The following is a 15823-nucleotide window of genomic DNA, read 5'->3' on the forward strand; positions in this document are numbered from 1 at the left end:
TTAGCAAGGGATTTTTTAATCGAAAATGAGAACGAGATGTATAACTTAAAGTGTTTCTTCCATTATTACAATAAGTCATTTTCTTTTTATTTAATTTTACACAAATAAATTCATCTTAATTGTTTATTTATTTTTTAAATTTAAAATATAATAATAAACTTGTTAGAGAAAATGTTAATATTAATATTTTAATATTTTAAAATTTTATGATTAATATTAAATATTATGTTGGATTTATGTCATCATTTTATTATGTAATAATGATTCAGTAAAATTTTAAAATTTTGTTTAATTTAAATACAATTATAAAAAGTAGAAATACAAAACTAATTTTATATATTTTGAAAATAAAAAAATTTTGCTGACTAATCAGTAAAAGGCCTGAGGCCATGCCATGAGCCTTTATCTGCAATCTATGCTTGTACTATAGCGACCATAGGCAGAAGGGCTGACAGCTCTGCTTTTGTTTCATAATAAATCCATCCGATAAATAGTGTTTTAAGTGATAAGTAGCGCTACTTTTCATTTTTAAACTGTTTTATGTGACTTTAATATATAGATATTATTATCAATTGCCATTATTTCATTGTTTGATTGTGATGTTAGAACAGGACACAATGCCACAAATTCTCCCTACATAAAATTCAATTTAAAGAAAAAAAATTCTCAAAATTTACCAACGAAAAAGAATATCAAAATTTAACAATCTTATCAAAAAAAATATTCTTTTTGAAATAAATCACTCTGTAATAGACAATAATTCTATCTTCATTCCGTAATTAATATCTTATTGATTTTTAATTATTTTTATTTTATTTAAACTTTTAGAATTCACAGATTCTTATTGTTATAATTGCATTTTGATCTTATATAAGCAGCTTTATCCTAAGAGGATTTATCACTATCAATATATAGATGAAGTGTTGAGTTGAAATATTTTACGAGGAGCATCAAATTCCCCATATTATTAGGAAAGGGAGCATCGCATTCCCCAATGTGCATCCAAGTATCTATAAAGAATGAACTCAATCATAGCTAACCAATCAATGACTTTAATAATATGGAGATATTTTGCATAAGCTGACACCAATTTTTTCTGTGTCATCCACTAGCTAGCTTTCTCATGGAGGAGGATAATAAGCAGCCACTCATCTCTCCAAGACACCAAAATGAAACCCCATTTTAGTCATCTTCCTCTTCATTCACCTTCACCGCAGGTGTCAGTGATAACCCTCCAATCAATAGCCTCAGTGATTTCTATAGAGTACCGGAGAGAGTCCAAGAAGTTTTGGTATCTTGCTGCTCCTGCCATGTTCACCTCCATTTGCCGATAAAAGCTTGGTGCCATCACACAAGTCTTTGCTGGCCACGATAGTTCTCTCGCAGCAGTTTCCATTGAAAACTCCATCATCGCTGGATTCTCCTTTGGTATCATGGTACCGTCATTACATCAATTAATTAATTAATCGCTAGTTCTTTATGTTCCTGGTTGATTGACTCAGCTTGTCATGGGGAGTGCGCTTGAAACGTTATGCGGGCAAGCAATTAGAGCAAAGCCGCTGGATATGCTAGGGTTTTATATGCAAAGATCATGGATCATTCTCAACACCATAGCTGTATTATTGATGTTTTTGTGCATATTTGCGGGACCACTTCTAGAGTTGATAGGACAGACAGCAGGGGTACTCGCGTTATGGATGATACCTCAACTGTTTGCATACGCAAGCTAGTTCCCTATAGCTAAGTTTCTTCAGGATCAAAGCGAGATCATGGTGATGGCCGTGACAGCAGGGATGGTCTTGGTGCTCCACAATTTCTTCAGTTGGTTACTGATGTTGAAATTAGAATGGGACCTGGTGGGAGCGGCTGTGGTATCAAATGGAACATGGTGATTCATAGTTTTGTCTCAATTGTCTTACATACTTGGTGGGAGCTGTGGAGAAGCATGGTGAGGGTATCATGGAAAGCTTTCAACATCTTTTGGCGTTTGTTAGGTTATCTCTTGCATCGGCTGCAATGCTCTGGTAATTGCCATATGATGTATAATTTTCTCCATTGGTTTGTGCTTAAATTAATCGTACGATAACTAATGTCATTATGAGAAAAACAAAACACTCTAAGTATCACATCATGCCCCGAACCAAAGTTTTCTTAATATATGATTAACTTCACGGTAAGGCTGATTATTTGCATTCAGAATTATCAAATGAAAAAACTTGAAAAGTGCACAAGTGATACGTACGTTTACAGCCTAAGTAGAATTGGAATATACAGCCAAATGAACTAGAAATAGAAAAACACGACAACATAAGGTCAACGACATTGAGACCATGCCATGAACTTGTATAGAAGAAGAAAAGAGAGATGATATTGTCATCAGATAACCATCACAAGGGCATCAGAATTGTACTACTGTAATAATATTGGGACAATCGATGCACATCTAAACAGAACTTGTGGAAATTTTTAACTAAAATTCAAATGCCAAAATTTCAATATGAAACCCAATGACAATCAAGAATTAGTATATCCGCTCAAACACTTCAGTGAAACTTTTCGCGTAAAGCAAAAATTAAAAAAGCATCATAGCTAGTCCAGTGCACGATTGACATTCTAAGTTGTACAAAACATACATAACCAGATTTGCAAGTTAAACAATAGCTACAAATAAAATCTCAGAACAGGGTTGAGTGGTAAGAACTCCTAAAGAAAATCTACTGGGGACATGAACTCTTAGATATTATTTTCTTATAGGGTCTGGTACTTCTACGAACTAACAGAAAAAAACATACATAAAGCTTAGAATTCTAAAATTTTTAGAGCTGAACAACCCTTGACTAACAGTAGGGATGTAAACAAACCCAACCCACGCCCAGAAATAAGGCCAGGGGTGTTTTATGTGGTCCCCAATAGATCATGACCAAACAGACAATAGAACTTGTTGCAGAGCTAGTGGAAATGTTAATTCTTGACTGCATGCATAGTTATCGGGTCATCTTTCATAATAATTTTGTTCCACCAGAATTTTTATTCAGCTAGTTTTGATAAAATGATCATGATTTTTTCCAATTTTTTCAGTAACAAGCCTTATTGGAAACAGTATGAAATAATTAAGATGCCTTTTATTTTTGTTTGAAATACGAAATGGAAAAGGTAGTACATTTTCCAAAGAAAACACTCTAGTCAAATAAAACACATCATAGACATGAAATCCAACCATATCAATGACAACAATAAAAATCACCCAGACTCTAAGAGGTGAATCCATAGTATCATATTTTATTACTATGCTATCAAGTACATGCACAAAGTGCAATATTGAATTCCACAAAAGGCATTAGCCTGAACATTCTGTTGAGAAATCCAGATAGAACTCAATCCTGAAATGCATAATGAAGGAGGATTTAAATGCACCCAATTTCAAAACAGTTTCTCAAAAAAAAAAAATTTATACTCCATAATGGCCAATCATCTTTAGAAAACACTCAATTCCATAGTAATCCAACATAAAAGCCATAATTAGAATTATATTTTGGCCCAAACATGAGCGAACAAAGAAAATAAAAGATACAGAATGATATGTAGATAATCGAATGGAGGTTAATTAAACTTACAAAAGGGCTGGAATATATAACCATTTTCTCAAAAATACAGAAAGAAAACTCAGCATTACTTAAGCTACAATTCTCAGCAACCAGTTAACCACATAAACCCAATTCTAAAGAGTAACAGTATTCCAAATTTATCACTATTATCTAAGTGTTATGAGACATTGTGAAATCCCAATGAAAAATAATTGAGACATAAAAAAGCATCAATGAGAGGCAACAATCTAAACTACTGAAACTGCAATAAACAAGTATACACAAAATACCAGAAAAATAATTCAAGAACAGCAGCGCAAAAAAAAAAAAAAAAAAGTCTAAGTGTTCAAGCAGAAAGAAGCAATCGTCTAAAGGGACTAAACAAGACAAATAACAAGCAAAGCTCAAGATATAAATGGTGCATCCAGCTGTTGACATTCAAAAATCACACAAAAATCAAAACGGTATACAAATCAACCGAAGATAGAGATATAATAAACCATTTTCCCAGTCATTACAAAAGATATATCAAAATCTTTAATGTAAACATGTCTCAACATAATCAGAAAACATTACCAATAACCAAAACCAGAATAAAATTACCAAGTTGACCCTAAGCAGTAAGCACCACAGCACCACCAGCCTCCTTAATCTTCTTCTCAGCAGTCTTTGAGACCAGCTTGGCCTTGACGACGACTGGCTTATTCTCCGGCAGAACACCTTTTCCCAAAACCTTAAAGTAGCCGAACTGAGTGACGTCAATCAATGGAACGTTGTCCTTGTTAGCCTTGTCCTTAACATCTTGGGGAACCATGGACCAAAGCTTATCGATATTGACGATGGGACAATAGAACTTGTTGCGGAGCTTGTGGAAGTACCTCATACCGACTTTACCAAAATACCCCGGGTGGTACTTGTCGAAGAGGATCCTGTGATGGTGCATGCCTCCAGCGTTTCCACGGCCTCCGGGATGCTTTCGGTGTTTCCCGATTCGACCGTGTCCGGCGCTGACGTGGCCCCTCTTCTTCCGGTTCTTCTTGAATCGGGTCGTCATTTTCTGGTAAATCTGAGGGTGCGAATGTCGTTTGGATGGCAAACAGCACAAAAGAGGGGGAAATGAGCAAATTTATGTGCTAGGGTTTTGGAGATTTGCGGCTCTGTGTGGGCTTTGAAGTTGGTCTCAACTTGGACCTATAACGTGTCTGTGGGCCGAGACAAATTCGCTTTAGAAGAAATACTCTAATTTACAGATTTTTTTTTCCAGCAAAATATAGGAAAAATTTCCAATATTTTTTTAGTGAACCCAAGATTTGGCCTCAAATACTTTTCCACAAAAATACTTCTTCACTAAAAAATAAATTTTATTAATAAAAAAATTAGAAACAAAAACCACCACTTGATCCCTACTACTTAAAATAATCAAATAACTCTAAATCAATAAAAATTTAAAATAAAATATTTAAAAATATGAATTATATAAAAATTCATTAATTTTTTTCTTTTACATTCTCACTCTTTTCTTCCTCTCCTCCGAGTTTTAAGATGAGAATGATACCATATGAAAGTAGTAATTATGCTACTAAAATATATATATAGGGGTGCAAACATAATTTTGGAATAATAAACTTGTCTTTTATAAATCTTCTGTTTGCACTTAACTTTTGCAAGCGTAATCCTTATACGTGATGCAGAGAGTGAACATAACATCAAGGTAGCGATAGCTCGGTTCCTTGCTGCCTCTACGAACCTATATTTAAATTAAATTATTTAATTATTTAAATATTTTAAATATGATAATTTAATTATTTAAAAATATGAAAATTTATAATAAATTTTTAAAATTTTTTTGAAACCCTGGTTGGTGTGGCTTCTTCACCATTGTGATAATCTTACCGTTATTATTCTTATGTTTAAAATATTATAGTGGCACCTCTTTCGAATTGAAGTATTAACAATAATTTTGGATGTAAATATAAATTTTAAAACTTTTAAGGGGTAAATAAATATTTTCCTCTTTCTTGTTTCTAAAATTATCCTATTTAGTATGTATTTTAAAAATATTATTATTGTCCTGATAATTTGTAATGTAATATTTACATCTTTAATTTATTGTGTTCTTTTTAATATTTGGAGGTAATATTATTTTTGAAAAAAGTGAGAAGCATATTAAAATTTTCAACACCCTAAAATTTTTTTGAATTTTCAAAATACTAAGAAAAATTTATTAACACCCTTAATATTTTAAAAAATTACAATTAAACCGCGCTGTATGGATTTTTTTATTAACAAGTTTGATTTTTTTTGTTTGTAGGGAAATGTTATCTTTGACGGCCAAACGACTAGTTCCCACCCAAGGTTTAGCGTTTTCTCAAATATCCCCCTTTAACTATGGAAACACCAAACACCCACCCATAGCCGGTTACATTTGACAAAACCCTAACGCCTAAAAATTTTATCTCTTTTTGCCCTCCTAAACTTTAAAAACTAACATTTTTTCCCAGCCTAAGTTTTAAAAAACTGCAGTTTCACCCTAGGGTTTGGTTTTGAAATCTCCGGCGATCTCTCCGATTCTGTTGCCAACGGCCTCTCCCTCCTGAAGCAACCTCTCCTTCCGACGATCTCTTTCCTCCCAATTGGAGGTCCGATCGACGCCCGGAGACGTCGAATTCGTCTCCCACGGCGTCTCTGGGCATCGATCGGACCTCCAAATGGGAGGAAAGAGATCGTCGGAAGGAGAGGTTGCTTCGGGAGGGAGAGGCTGTCGGCAACGGAGCCGGAGAGGTCGCCGGAGATTTCAAAACCAAACCCTAGGGTGAAACTGAGATTTTTTAAAACTTAGACTGAGAAAAATATTAGTTTTTAAAGTTTAGGGGGGCAAAATATATTCTATTTTAGTTTATTTTTAATATTATAGCAAAAATGACGATTTTACCCTTACCACCGTTAGGGTTTTGTTAAATCTAACCGGCCATGGGTGGGTGTTTGGTGTTTCCATAGTTAAAGGGGGGACATTTGAGAAAACGCTAAACCTTGGGTGGGAAATAGTCGTTTGGCCTATCTTTGACATATAAGGGTCTCAAGTTTTAAGCCAAACTTTGGGTGGGAATTGTGATTTGCGCAATCCATATATGATTCTTTTTTAAAAAATAAAAACAAAAACGAAAGTAAATATCCCAAACAGCCGGTCTCATCCTGTCTCCCTGCACCTTTTCGTCAACAAGTATAGTCTCTTCCCTTTATTCCGTTCAAGTTTAACTAGGAGAAACCTACATTAAACCAAAAAATGGACGCTTACCAACAGCCCCACCGGTACATGAGACCGCCACCGCCGTCTCTACAGCAACCACCCACGGCGGATCATAATCATCAACACCATCACTTTCTTCACCAACACCAGCAGCAAGCACCAAGACCGCCACTCCCTCCACATGGTAACCAATGGTACGCCAACCAATTCCACTACCAACATCCTTCATCTCACTCTCCATCTCCTCCTCCCGCTTCTTCTTATCCTCCGCCACCACCTCCTCCTCTTCCTTATCCTGCGCACCACCACCAGAACAACAATAACTACTATCCTCTCCCTCCTCGACCTCCCGCGCCTCCGCAGATTTCTCAATCTTATCCTCTGCCCAATCAGGTAGTTAACCTTATTTTTTCCATTTCTTCTCTATATATCTGGCGATGCTTTATCTTTAACTTTATCAATAATATCAATATTTGTAGGATTGGGGCAATACGAACTGGGGCCATCACCAGCAAAGTTGGGATTACGCTGGTAGACAGTTGTTTTCCGTTTTTGTATTTGAAAGTTCGCTTCACTGTTATACTATGGACTAATTTATTGTTATACATTTTTGTTTTCGCTTTGTGTGATTAATTTGTCATTGGACTGATGATAACATAGTATCCAATGTCATTTGTTTGGCCAGGTCTATTATGCACTTTCTGGAATTTGTGGATAATAAATCTCATTGTGATATTTAAGGCAAACATTAGAAATTTAAAAGCAAATCCATCACTCTATCATGAATTTTAGAAGCATCTCTTGAGTTATGAATTAGGGGCTACTTCTAGATGTATAATCATGGCCGCCAGGAAACTTTGTTGAATATAATACTCCAGATAGGTCTTCGTAATGCATTTTGAACCCTTGGGGTGCATCTATGTTTCTTACTTAATAGACTGAGCCAAGAAGTATTAACAAAATGATGATTCATGTGCGTGCTGCCAAAACAAACATACAACTTTCAGGCTTTCTTAATGAGTGCTGTTGATGGCTTTAAAGGGTCTTGCTTCAAAGTATAGGACATTACTATATAAAAAAACTGTCCATTCTGCTCTTTTTATTTATTTAATTATGAAATCTTTGTATCTTCACAGAATGTTGGTAATAGGTAATCCTGATCTCAGTGTTTCTTTCTTTCTCTCTTCTTCTTCTTTTTTTTTTTTTGTATGTATTAATTGGGGTGATTTCAGTGATCTTTGTAATTTCTTTTAATGATTCTTGTAATGGCAGCCCATAGTGGTGCACAAGATTGGGCTGCCAGGGCTAAAGAATGGGCCAATGCTAGGGCTGCAACTGAAAATCAGCATCTGCACTCCCAGTTTACACCAGTTTCCAGACCAGAAGAACAAAATCATTTCCATGATCAGTATCCACAAGCTTCTGATCTTCATTATGCAGATACCCAACATCATACATTTCCTGCATCTGGTTATCAACAGTTTCCAGTTCCAGCTGCATCTTCACAGCAGCCACCAGTGGCTTATCAGCAGGAGACTGCATCTATAAGTTCTGCTCCGTCTTCGTATATTCCTGATGTGCAATTACCTCATGCTGGTAGAGATGGATCTTCAGCCAGAGAATCAAATGCTGGATTTCCTCATCAAGAAAGTTTACATTCTAGTTCATCTGTTCATCAGCAGGAGGTACCTTCTAGTTATTCTTCTGTTACAGGTAATAATACTCTGAGCATACTTGCATGTGAAGTTTGTGCTCAAGACTACTTCTGTCGGCCACTTCTTTTACTAGTTAACACTACTTTTTTGTGTTGAAACTCACTCATCAACGCTACCTTTCATAGAGCCCTTTTTTTGTTAAAAAGTATCAAGATTCCAGCATTTCAACCTCACTGTTTTTTTGCGTATTCTTTTTCTTTTTGTATTGTGTTTAGACAGGGGCTGAAGAATTAATACTCCCATCTCAAGATTTTTTTTGTTTTTCTTTTATTTGTTTATCTGCAAAGTAGTTGATTAATCTTCAGCAATTGAGGTGTTCCTTGTCCTTTTTGTTGGCAATATGAGCATTTTTATCTGTGTTTAGTCTTCTGTTGGATGCTTTATTGCATGTAGAACCCAAATCCCTATGATAGTATTTCAATGGTTCATGATGATATTTGTGACCAAGGAAGGAACGGTATGTCACGTAGGAATTTTTTTTCTATGCACCCATACTGGCTTATTGAGTTATGCTCTTGGTTCTTTGAAAGATGTATATATGGCTGTCCAAATAATATAAAACTTTATTAGATATAAATTATTGTTTAGGATATTGAATAGAAGAAAAACTTTTGGGTGCAGGGCACTGGGAACCTTAAAATTTAAAGGATATACTGATAGAGAATGATGTCTTACCCCTTCGAAAAATTTGAAGATGAAGGTTAAACTCTGAATGATTGAAACTATTGATGTTGTGACAAAAGTGAATTATTACATGCCATTTTCTTCTTAAAAATCTTCTACCTCACTAGATGTTTTTATTTTTCTTCTTTTACATTCTTTTTCTGTTTCTTTTAAATATTTGGTTTACCTTTGAATCTAAACTAGTTCCTTCTATTAATTAAATTCTTATTGAAACATAGGGGTAGATTATATAATTTATAAGAACGCCCATTCAGATGCCTAGATTATATGGCATATCAAGTATATTATTACACATCAACAGACTAGGATTTGAAGTTATCTCTTATTGTCTGCTGTAATTAAGAGATAGAGACTACCAGCTTATAAATTTAGGGTGTATTGCATAGGAAGGAAAATTTCCTATCCTTTTGTGTATATTGAATTTCAGGACCACCTATTTAATGAACGTTAATTTGTGTTGAAGTATGGTGATCTGCTTATCAACTCTAGCAAATTAATAGTGGAATTGAATTTCTTTTGTTCATGATGTTTTGCAACTTTATTTTATATTTTCTGCCTGTTTTTTGACTTTTTGCATGATGTCAGGTAAAGAAGAGTCGGCAGATCAAAAGGAGCACATGTATAGATCATTTTCTATGCCCATTTCCTCAGGTCAGGAAGGGCAGCCCTTTGCATTTGGGAATCAAGCAGCTGATCCAATTGTGGATCTTAGTAATCAACCTTTAGAATTTGCTCCTCGGTTTAATCATGATCCTGATGTCCATATGCAATCTAGCTATGCTGCTCATCATGACTTGGTAGGAACGCTAGGAGGTGTTGACCCCGCTGCAGCAGTGGCTTCTGTTAATTCATGGAATCCCCCTGTTGCATCTGGTGTAGGTTATCCTCCAATTCCATCTGTTCTCCAGTCAGGGCCGCAGGTAATGATTCTGACTTTGTGATTACTCCTTTGACGTATGTTGTTTGTTGGGATTACGCTTATATCCTTTACTTTTCAGCATGATCCTTCCATGGCCATAGCTTCAGTTCCTGGGCCAGTTGCACCTCAATTTGGAAGGTTTCCTGGTCTGGGATTCCAGCCAGCACTTGCGTCTACCAGTGCTTTTTGCCTTGGTGGAGGAGCTGCACTTCATCCTTCAACAGCTTTCCCAGGTGATGCATATGGGGTTTCTGGTGTTTCTGAGCGGCCTAAAAAGGTTATTACTCCTTTAAACTGGAGGACTTTAAATATGTTAATGATCATTCTTGAGTGCACACCAACATATGAACTACCCATGCACACTTACCTCTTATGAAAAAATTTTCAGGCTCCTGTGCCTAACTGGCTGAAAGAGGAAATAATTAAGAATAAAGCTGCCATCACAAAGTCATCTCTAGAGAATCCAAAAGAGGAATCAGAATCCATTGATGATGAATCTGCTCCTAGATCATTTGGAAAAGGTGATCAGGCAGATAGCAAAAGCCTTGATTCTTCGAAATCAACTGAAGAAGAGGATGACGATGAGGTTTTATTATCTTTATCTGCTTATCCTTTGATGAGTTATTTTCCTTTCAATGGGTTATTATTACTGGAAATTGTTATTTGCACAAATGTAACTTGTCTTTGGATTTTGATATATACATTTGCTCCATGCAGGATTACATGGAGGCAGCTAGAACTGCAGCAATTAACCTGGAAATAAAACGCATCCTTACTGAAGTTCTTTTAAAGGTTAAGTTTCCTGAAGACTTATGTTTTTCTGATTAACTGTCTTTCTCTCATAGTTGTAATTGTAATGTTTTGAACAGGTTACTGATGAGCTCTTTGATGAAATTGCAACGAAAGTTCTAATGGAAGATGATCTGACAATTGAAGGTTAGGGCATTATGATATCTGAGAACTTGTTTATGAATTCACATCAGGAGCATTTAAGTAAGCTAGATGCTTCCTGTTTTCTAAAAAAATTCTTTCATGTGATGTAAGTTTTTTATCATTGCAGTTGAGCACAACAACAATATATCAAATCATAAAGTCTCACCATCTTCTCCAGCTGTTCCAACGCCAAAGGCATCTGCAAAGGTTCTAGTTCCTGTCAGAGCCAGGGAATCTGATTCTGAAGAAACCAGTGAAAAAACTAGTTCCAGCTACCCTGGAGATGTTTTAGGTCTTGCAAATTATGCCTCTGATGATGATGCAGGAGATGAAGAAATTCAGAATTCTGGCATGACAAACTCTAGAAATAATGCTATTCAGCAATCAAGCACAAATAAGCTTTCAGAAAAGTTATGCAATACAACTGAAAATGGCTCACCTGTGGGACTTGAGGAGCATAATCGAGGTCTGACAAATTTGGAGTCTGATCCAAGGAAAAGTAATGCCTCTACAACCAAAAATAACAACAATGGTGCAAGAGAGAGGCTTAATGAAAAAAGTGTTGATAGTGGAAAATTGCTGGATGGAAATAATGATTCTGGGTTGAATATTATGTCAGGAGAAAAGACTGGAGTGAAAACAAAATCTGAAATATCTGGTGCAGATATTGGTACGAAAAAATCAACAAATGATAATTCTCAAAATGCTGAAAACAGATTGAGATCATTTAGAAGTGATCGACATGAAAGTAAAAAGGGTTCTAGAAAAGAAGGTGATAAGGAAATAGAGACTGGTCGCAGGGCCAGTGAGAAGGGAGATGAAAATTGTAGGAGGGAGGATGAAAGACATTTAAGAAAGGAAAAGACGGATCATCGGGATGGTTCAAGAGATAAAAGGAAAGATTATGATGTTAGGCATGAGGAAAAAGCTAAGGAATCTAAGTCAAGAAAAAGATCCACTAATGTTGACGTTGAGGATAGAAGAGACACAGAGAAACACCATAGATCTAGTACCAAAGAATTTATTGATAAAGAACATAAACAGTCAAAGGAGGAGGATTCATCAAGACATAAACTTACAAGTGACTCAAGCAAGCATAAGAGAAGGCGCTCCTCTTCAGTCAGCAGTAAGGGTAGAAACAGCAAGGAGAACTCAGTTAGTCTGGCCAACGAATCAAGCGATGACACATCAGATGACTCTAAAAGGTTTTCCATCGAGATGTTTATTTTATTTTTTATTTTTTGTGGCGCATACTCTGTATATAATCTATTATTCTGTTATATACTGCAGGAGACCACATTCAAGAAAGAGTAATTTTTCTCCATCACCTGACAGGTCCAGGAGAAGGTAAGCTTATTAGATTTTTGTCACTTCTATTCATGTTTCCTGTAACCATTCCTACGTATCTTTGAAGTTTAAAACACTATTAGTAGGTTTCTGAATCCTTGAACTTTAACATTCTCAGTGGTTAACACTTGAAAAGTGACCTGTCCCTTTATGAGTCAAAAAACATGTGGCATGAAAAGTTGGTCTTTTATATAAAAGGTAATGCTATGATCTCCAAAATAGCTTTCAGTGAAATTATATAAATTAATTGTCATTCATTTGAACTTGTATCAAACAAATTGTCTTCCTCAATGTTGTGAGACAGACTAACTTGAGGACTTAGTCGATAGGTAAGCCGTTGGTTTGTTCCCATAGGTTTGTTTTTAAATCCTTAGGAATGAATATCATACAAGGAGCACAAATTTCTTGTTTCCTGAAGTTTGTAATGTATGATGATTGCTCAATATTGGCATTCTAGTCCACCAAACATGTTGATGTATTTATGAGTTAAAAAAAGGAAAAAAAATTTAGACACAGTGAAACCATTGGAATCACTGATGACAGTTATCTAAATCCACATGAGAGGTCTAATCCTCGAACTTAGGTTTTTTTTGGTATAATTTGACAGTGATAGACAATGATTTAGTACTGCCAGGGTTTCTTTTGTTGTTTGAGTGCATGCAGCTTTGAACTTGATTTAGTCAATAATTATTTCTGACAACATGTAAATTAGATTAGATGCTTGATGCATTTTTATATATTTTTTTCCCATTATCCCCCTCCTCTATATCATTTTGTTGTTTTGATCTCTTGGTTGGAACTTTGAATTGAGTCACTTCTGTTGTTGTTCAAGACTGCTAATCAAAAGCATGTAAGCAAAATGAGGTTGCCATCTTGAATTAGGAAATTTGTTGGATGAGTTAAAGAAATTGGGTTTCTTAACTGAATTTTGATTCTTGAGGTGGGAGTCCTTGCTTATTGCAAATATAAATTTTTTGTCATACTCTGTCATTAAACTTATTTAGTTATTGGCTGGTTGACTGCCCACTTTGAGGTAGTCTTATCATATCATTAAGATTATTTAGTTATTGGCCAACTGACTGCACATTCTGAGGTAATCATATTCCATTATTAAGCTTATTTAGATATTGACAAGTGGACTGCACATTCCGAGGTAACATATGGCGGCATTGCTGTTCTCCTGTTTCTTCCTTATTTGAGCAAACAATGCAGAAGCAATATCTTCTTGTTTCTTTTCTTTTATTTTTGTTCTTTAACAGTATAGTAATGAGTTAGATATGACTAAATTATTCGTTCCAATTGGTGTCCTATCCTGGTGGAAACTTGCATCTACTATGGAGTGACTATTTGCAAGTTTTATTGTTCTCATACATTCCTAGTTAACATTTATCTGTTTCTTTAGACTGGCATTTAAGTTGATAAATGTGTGGTAATAGGCTGTTATTGTGAGAATTTGATCTGCAGTTGAGTATTTTTTCCTGGTATGTGTAGCACATGCATCGTCTGACGTATTGGTTACCAATCGATAACGATATTTTCCTTGAAAATACATGCATATGCTTTTTCCTCCGGTTTTCTGGCTTAACCTAAAGCAAATAGCCAGCACAGAGAATCTGTCTAACATGTTATCCCTTGAATGCACTAGCCTCAAAAACCTTGTGTATTAATATTCAGTTTAAGGTTGCATATGTTTGTTTGATTTCTTCAATTTATTTCAGAGTAAATTGGTTTTTGACTGGAATAAATAAACCTACATGTGTGTCTCAAAAGTTATTTTGTTGCCTTTTATTTTTTCCCCCTTATATGACATAATATAGATTTTTTTTTTTTTAAACAAATCAAAAGCATCTGAAATCAACATTTTGGCACATATGTTCTTATAAAAATTGTGTATATATCAGAAATTTATGTGGTAGAAAAATTTAGAAACCAATAATTTAACATAATCTACACTAAATTTGTTTGAAATTTATTATGTTGTCAAATATTATTCTAAAGTAACGTGTGTTTTTACAAACACTAATGCGTATATGATAACTAGTAATCTCATGTAGGACCATACGTTACTTGAGATGAGAAATTTGAGATATAATTTAGAATTATAGCACTACTTTATTAGTTTAATGTCATAAGCCAAGAAAATGGAGTTTGGTTTAAAGAAAAATAAAGAGAAAAGGACATGTTGTGTAGGGCAATATATATAGATTGGTGAATCACACGTCCAAAACTTTTAAGAGTTCTTATAAATACAAGTGTTAAGACATTTTGTTTCATATAAAAGATTAAAAGTCCAAATTTTTTAAAGTCATCATTAGGATGCATCGGGACACTATTATAATATTGCTTTCAGGTTTTTTATTTTATTTTTTTCTTTGAAATACTCTGAAGTTAGCGGTCTTCAATGAGTGGGATCCTGTGTTATTAGTGCCGAAAAAGAAATGGCAAGCTGGATATTAAGTTTTGAAATTCTAAACGGCTAAGCATGTCTCATGAATTATATTGAACTTACCATATCAGTATGATGGATGTTTTCATTTCTAGACAAGTTACGCGATCACCACATAGCAAGCACTCTCAGCGCAGGCATTCTCCCTATCCTTCTCTTGAGAGGACCAGGTATGGTTCCACATTGTCTTAAGTTTAAGCTTGTGTTAATGTTTATAAGACATACACAACCATCATCGTAAAAATATGCAACTCAAGTGAAAGTAGCAGTGTGCCATAAATTTTACTCGTATTTCTTTTCTTGGTTACAGACATAAATTTCTGCATGGTTTATGAACTCTACTCGTTTGGCAGGGGAAAAAGGTCAAGATCCAGATCACCTGTGCGGAGGCAGAGATGATTATAGGTTATATCTTTCGGTGTTGATCTGAACTGTGAAGCACAAAGAATTCTGGTTGGGTTTGATGGGCCTGAAACTGAAGATTTTGCTTATGAACCTATTGCAAACTCAAACATGCCAAAGGAAGTTTGAATCCTGTAGAATTTGGTACGCGAATTTGATTTGAGGTAGTTCTGTAGGTCTTTAGATGATGAATATGTCATTGTACCTTGCCCAGTTTTAATAGAGATTTGTGTCTCAGTTTTTGGGTTTCATATCCTGTATTTCAGTGGCAAATGTGTAGTTCTTTTTGTTTCCTGTAATAAAGACGAGTGGTGGATATAAAACTAGTTATTGTTAAGTTATAGCAGAATTTGATGTTTTGATATAATTTTGGTTTTATATTTCAGATATTACGAGGGTCAGTTTGAGCGAAATGATGCTTTTCTAATTATTGTTGAGCTAGTTATTGTTAAGCCATGGCCGGTTGACCAATCCATCCAGTCAATTTTAAATTTTATAATTTTTTTTTAAAGGTAAAATCAACTTAAAAAGATAATTATATTTACA

General features: G+C 35.0%; 2 protein-coding genes and 1 pseudogene across 3 annotated transcripts; 2 read left to right on the top strand and 1 right to left on the bottom strand.

The window, feature by feature from the left end:
• The first annotated feature begins 1002 nt into the window (after nt 1-1002).
• On the top strand, nt 1003-2126 carry LOC123213513 (annotated as a pseudogene).
• A 1925-nt stretch (nt 2127-4051) lies between these two features.
• On the bottom strand, nt 4052-4709 carry LOC123213514 (60S ribosomal protein L27a-3-like). Its single transcript, XM_044632968.1, has one exon. It carries the CDS (start codon nt 4636-4638, stop codon nt 4198-4200), a length of 441 nt encoding a protein of 146 aa, XP_044488903.1. The 5' UTR covers nt 4639-4709; the 3' UTR covers nt 4052-4197.
• Nucleotides 4710-6707: 1998 nt separating this feature from the next.
• LOC123213512 lies at nt 6708-15644 on the top strand. 2 transcript variants are annotated; one of them, XM_044632967.1, is made up of 12 exons: nt 6708-7224; nt 7311-7362; nt 8104-8544; nt 9816-10150; nt 10229-10426; nt 10538-10735; nt 10867-10941; nt 11019-11085; nt 11210-12287; nt 12373-12429; nt 14971-15045; nt 15186-15644. In XM_044632967.1, the coding sequence occupies exons 1-12, from the start codon at nt 6868-6870 to the stop codon at nt 15208-15210; spliced, it is 2958 nt and encodes a 985-aa protein (XP_044488902.1). In that variant the 5' UTR covers nt 6708-6867; the 3' UTR covers nt 15211-15644. The 2 variants fall into 2 exon arrangements, with proteins under 2 accessions (XP_044488902.1, XP_044488901.1); XM_044632966.1 differs by having other exon boundaries at nt 6709-7224; nt 15229-15644.
• Nucleotides 15645-15823: the final 179 nt, after the last annotated feature.

Source organism: Mangifera indica, chromosome 4, assembly GCF_011075055.1.
Source record: "Mangifera indica cultivar Alphonso chromosome 4, CATAS_Mindica_2.1, whole genome shotgun sequence".
Lineage (NCBI taxonomy): Eukaryota > Viridiplantae > Streptophyta > Magnoliopsida > Sapindales > Anacardiaceae > Mangifera > Mangifera indica.

Excerpts from the sequence above, each read along its gene's own strand:
- LOC123213514 (XM_044632968.1), bottom strand. The coding sequence starts at position 4,638 with ATGACGACCCGATTCAAGAAGAACCGGAAGAAGAGGGGCCACGTCAGC.
- LOC123213512 (XM_044632966.1), top strand. The coding sequence starts at position 6,868 with ATGGACGCTTACCAACAGCCCCACCGGTACATGAGACCGCCACCGCCG. Across the intron at positions 7,363-8,103 it reads GCAAAGTTGGGATTACGCTG|CCCATAGTGGTGCACAAGAT; the intron begins GTAGACAGTTGT and ends TTGTAATGGCAG. Across the intron at positions 8,545-9,815 it reads TAGTTATTCTTCTGTTACAG|GTAAAGAAGAGTCGGCAGAT; the intron begins GTAATAATACTC and ends GCATGATGTCAG.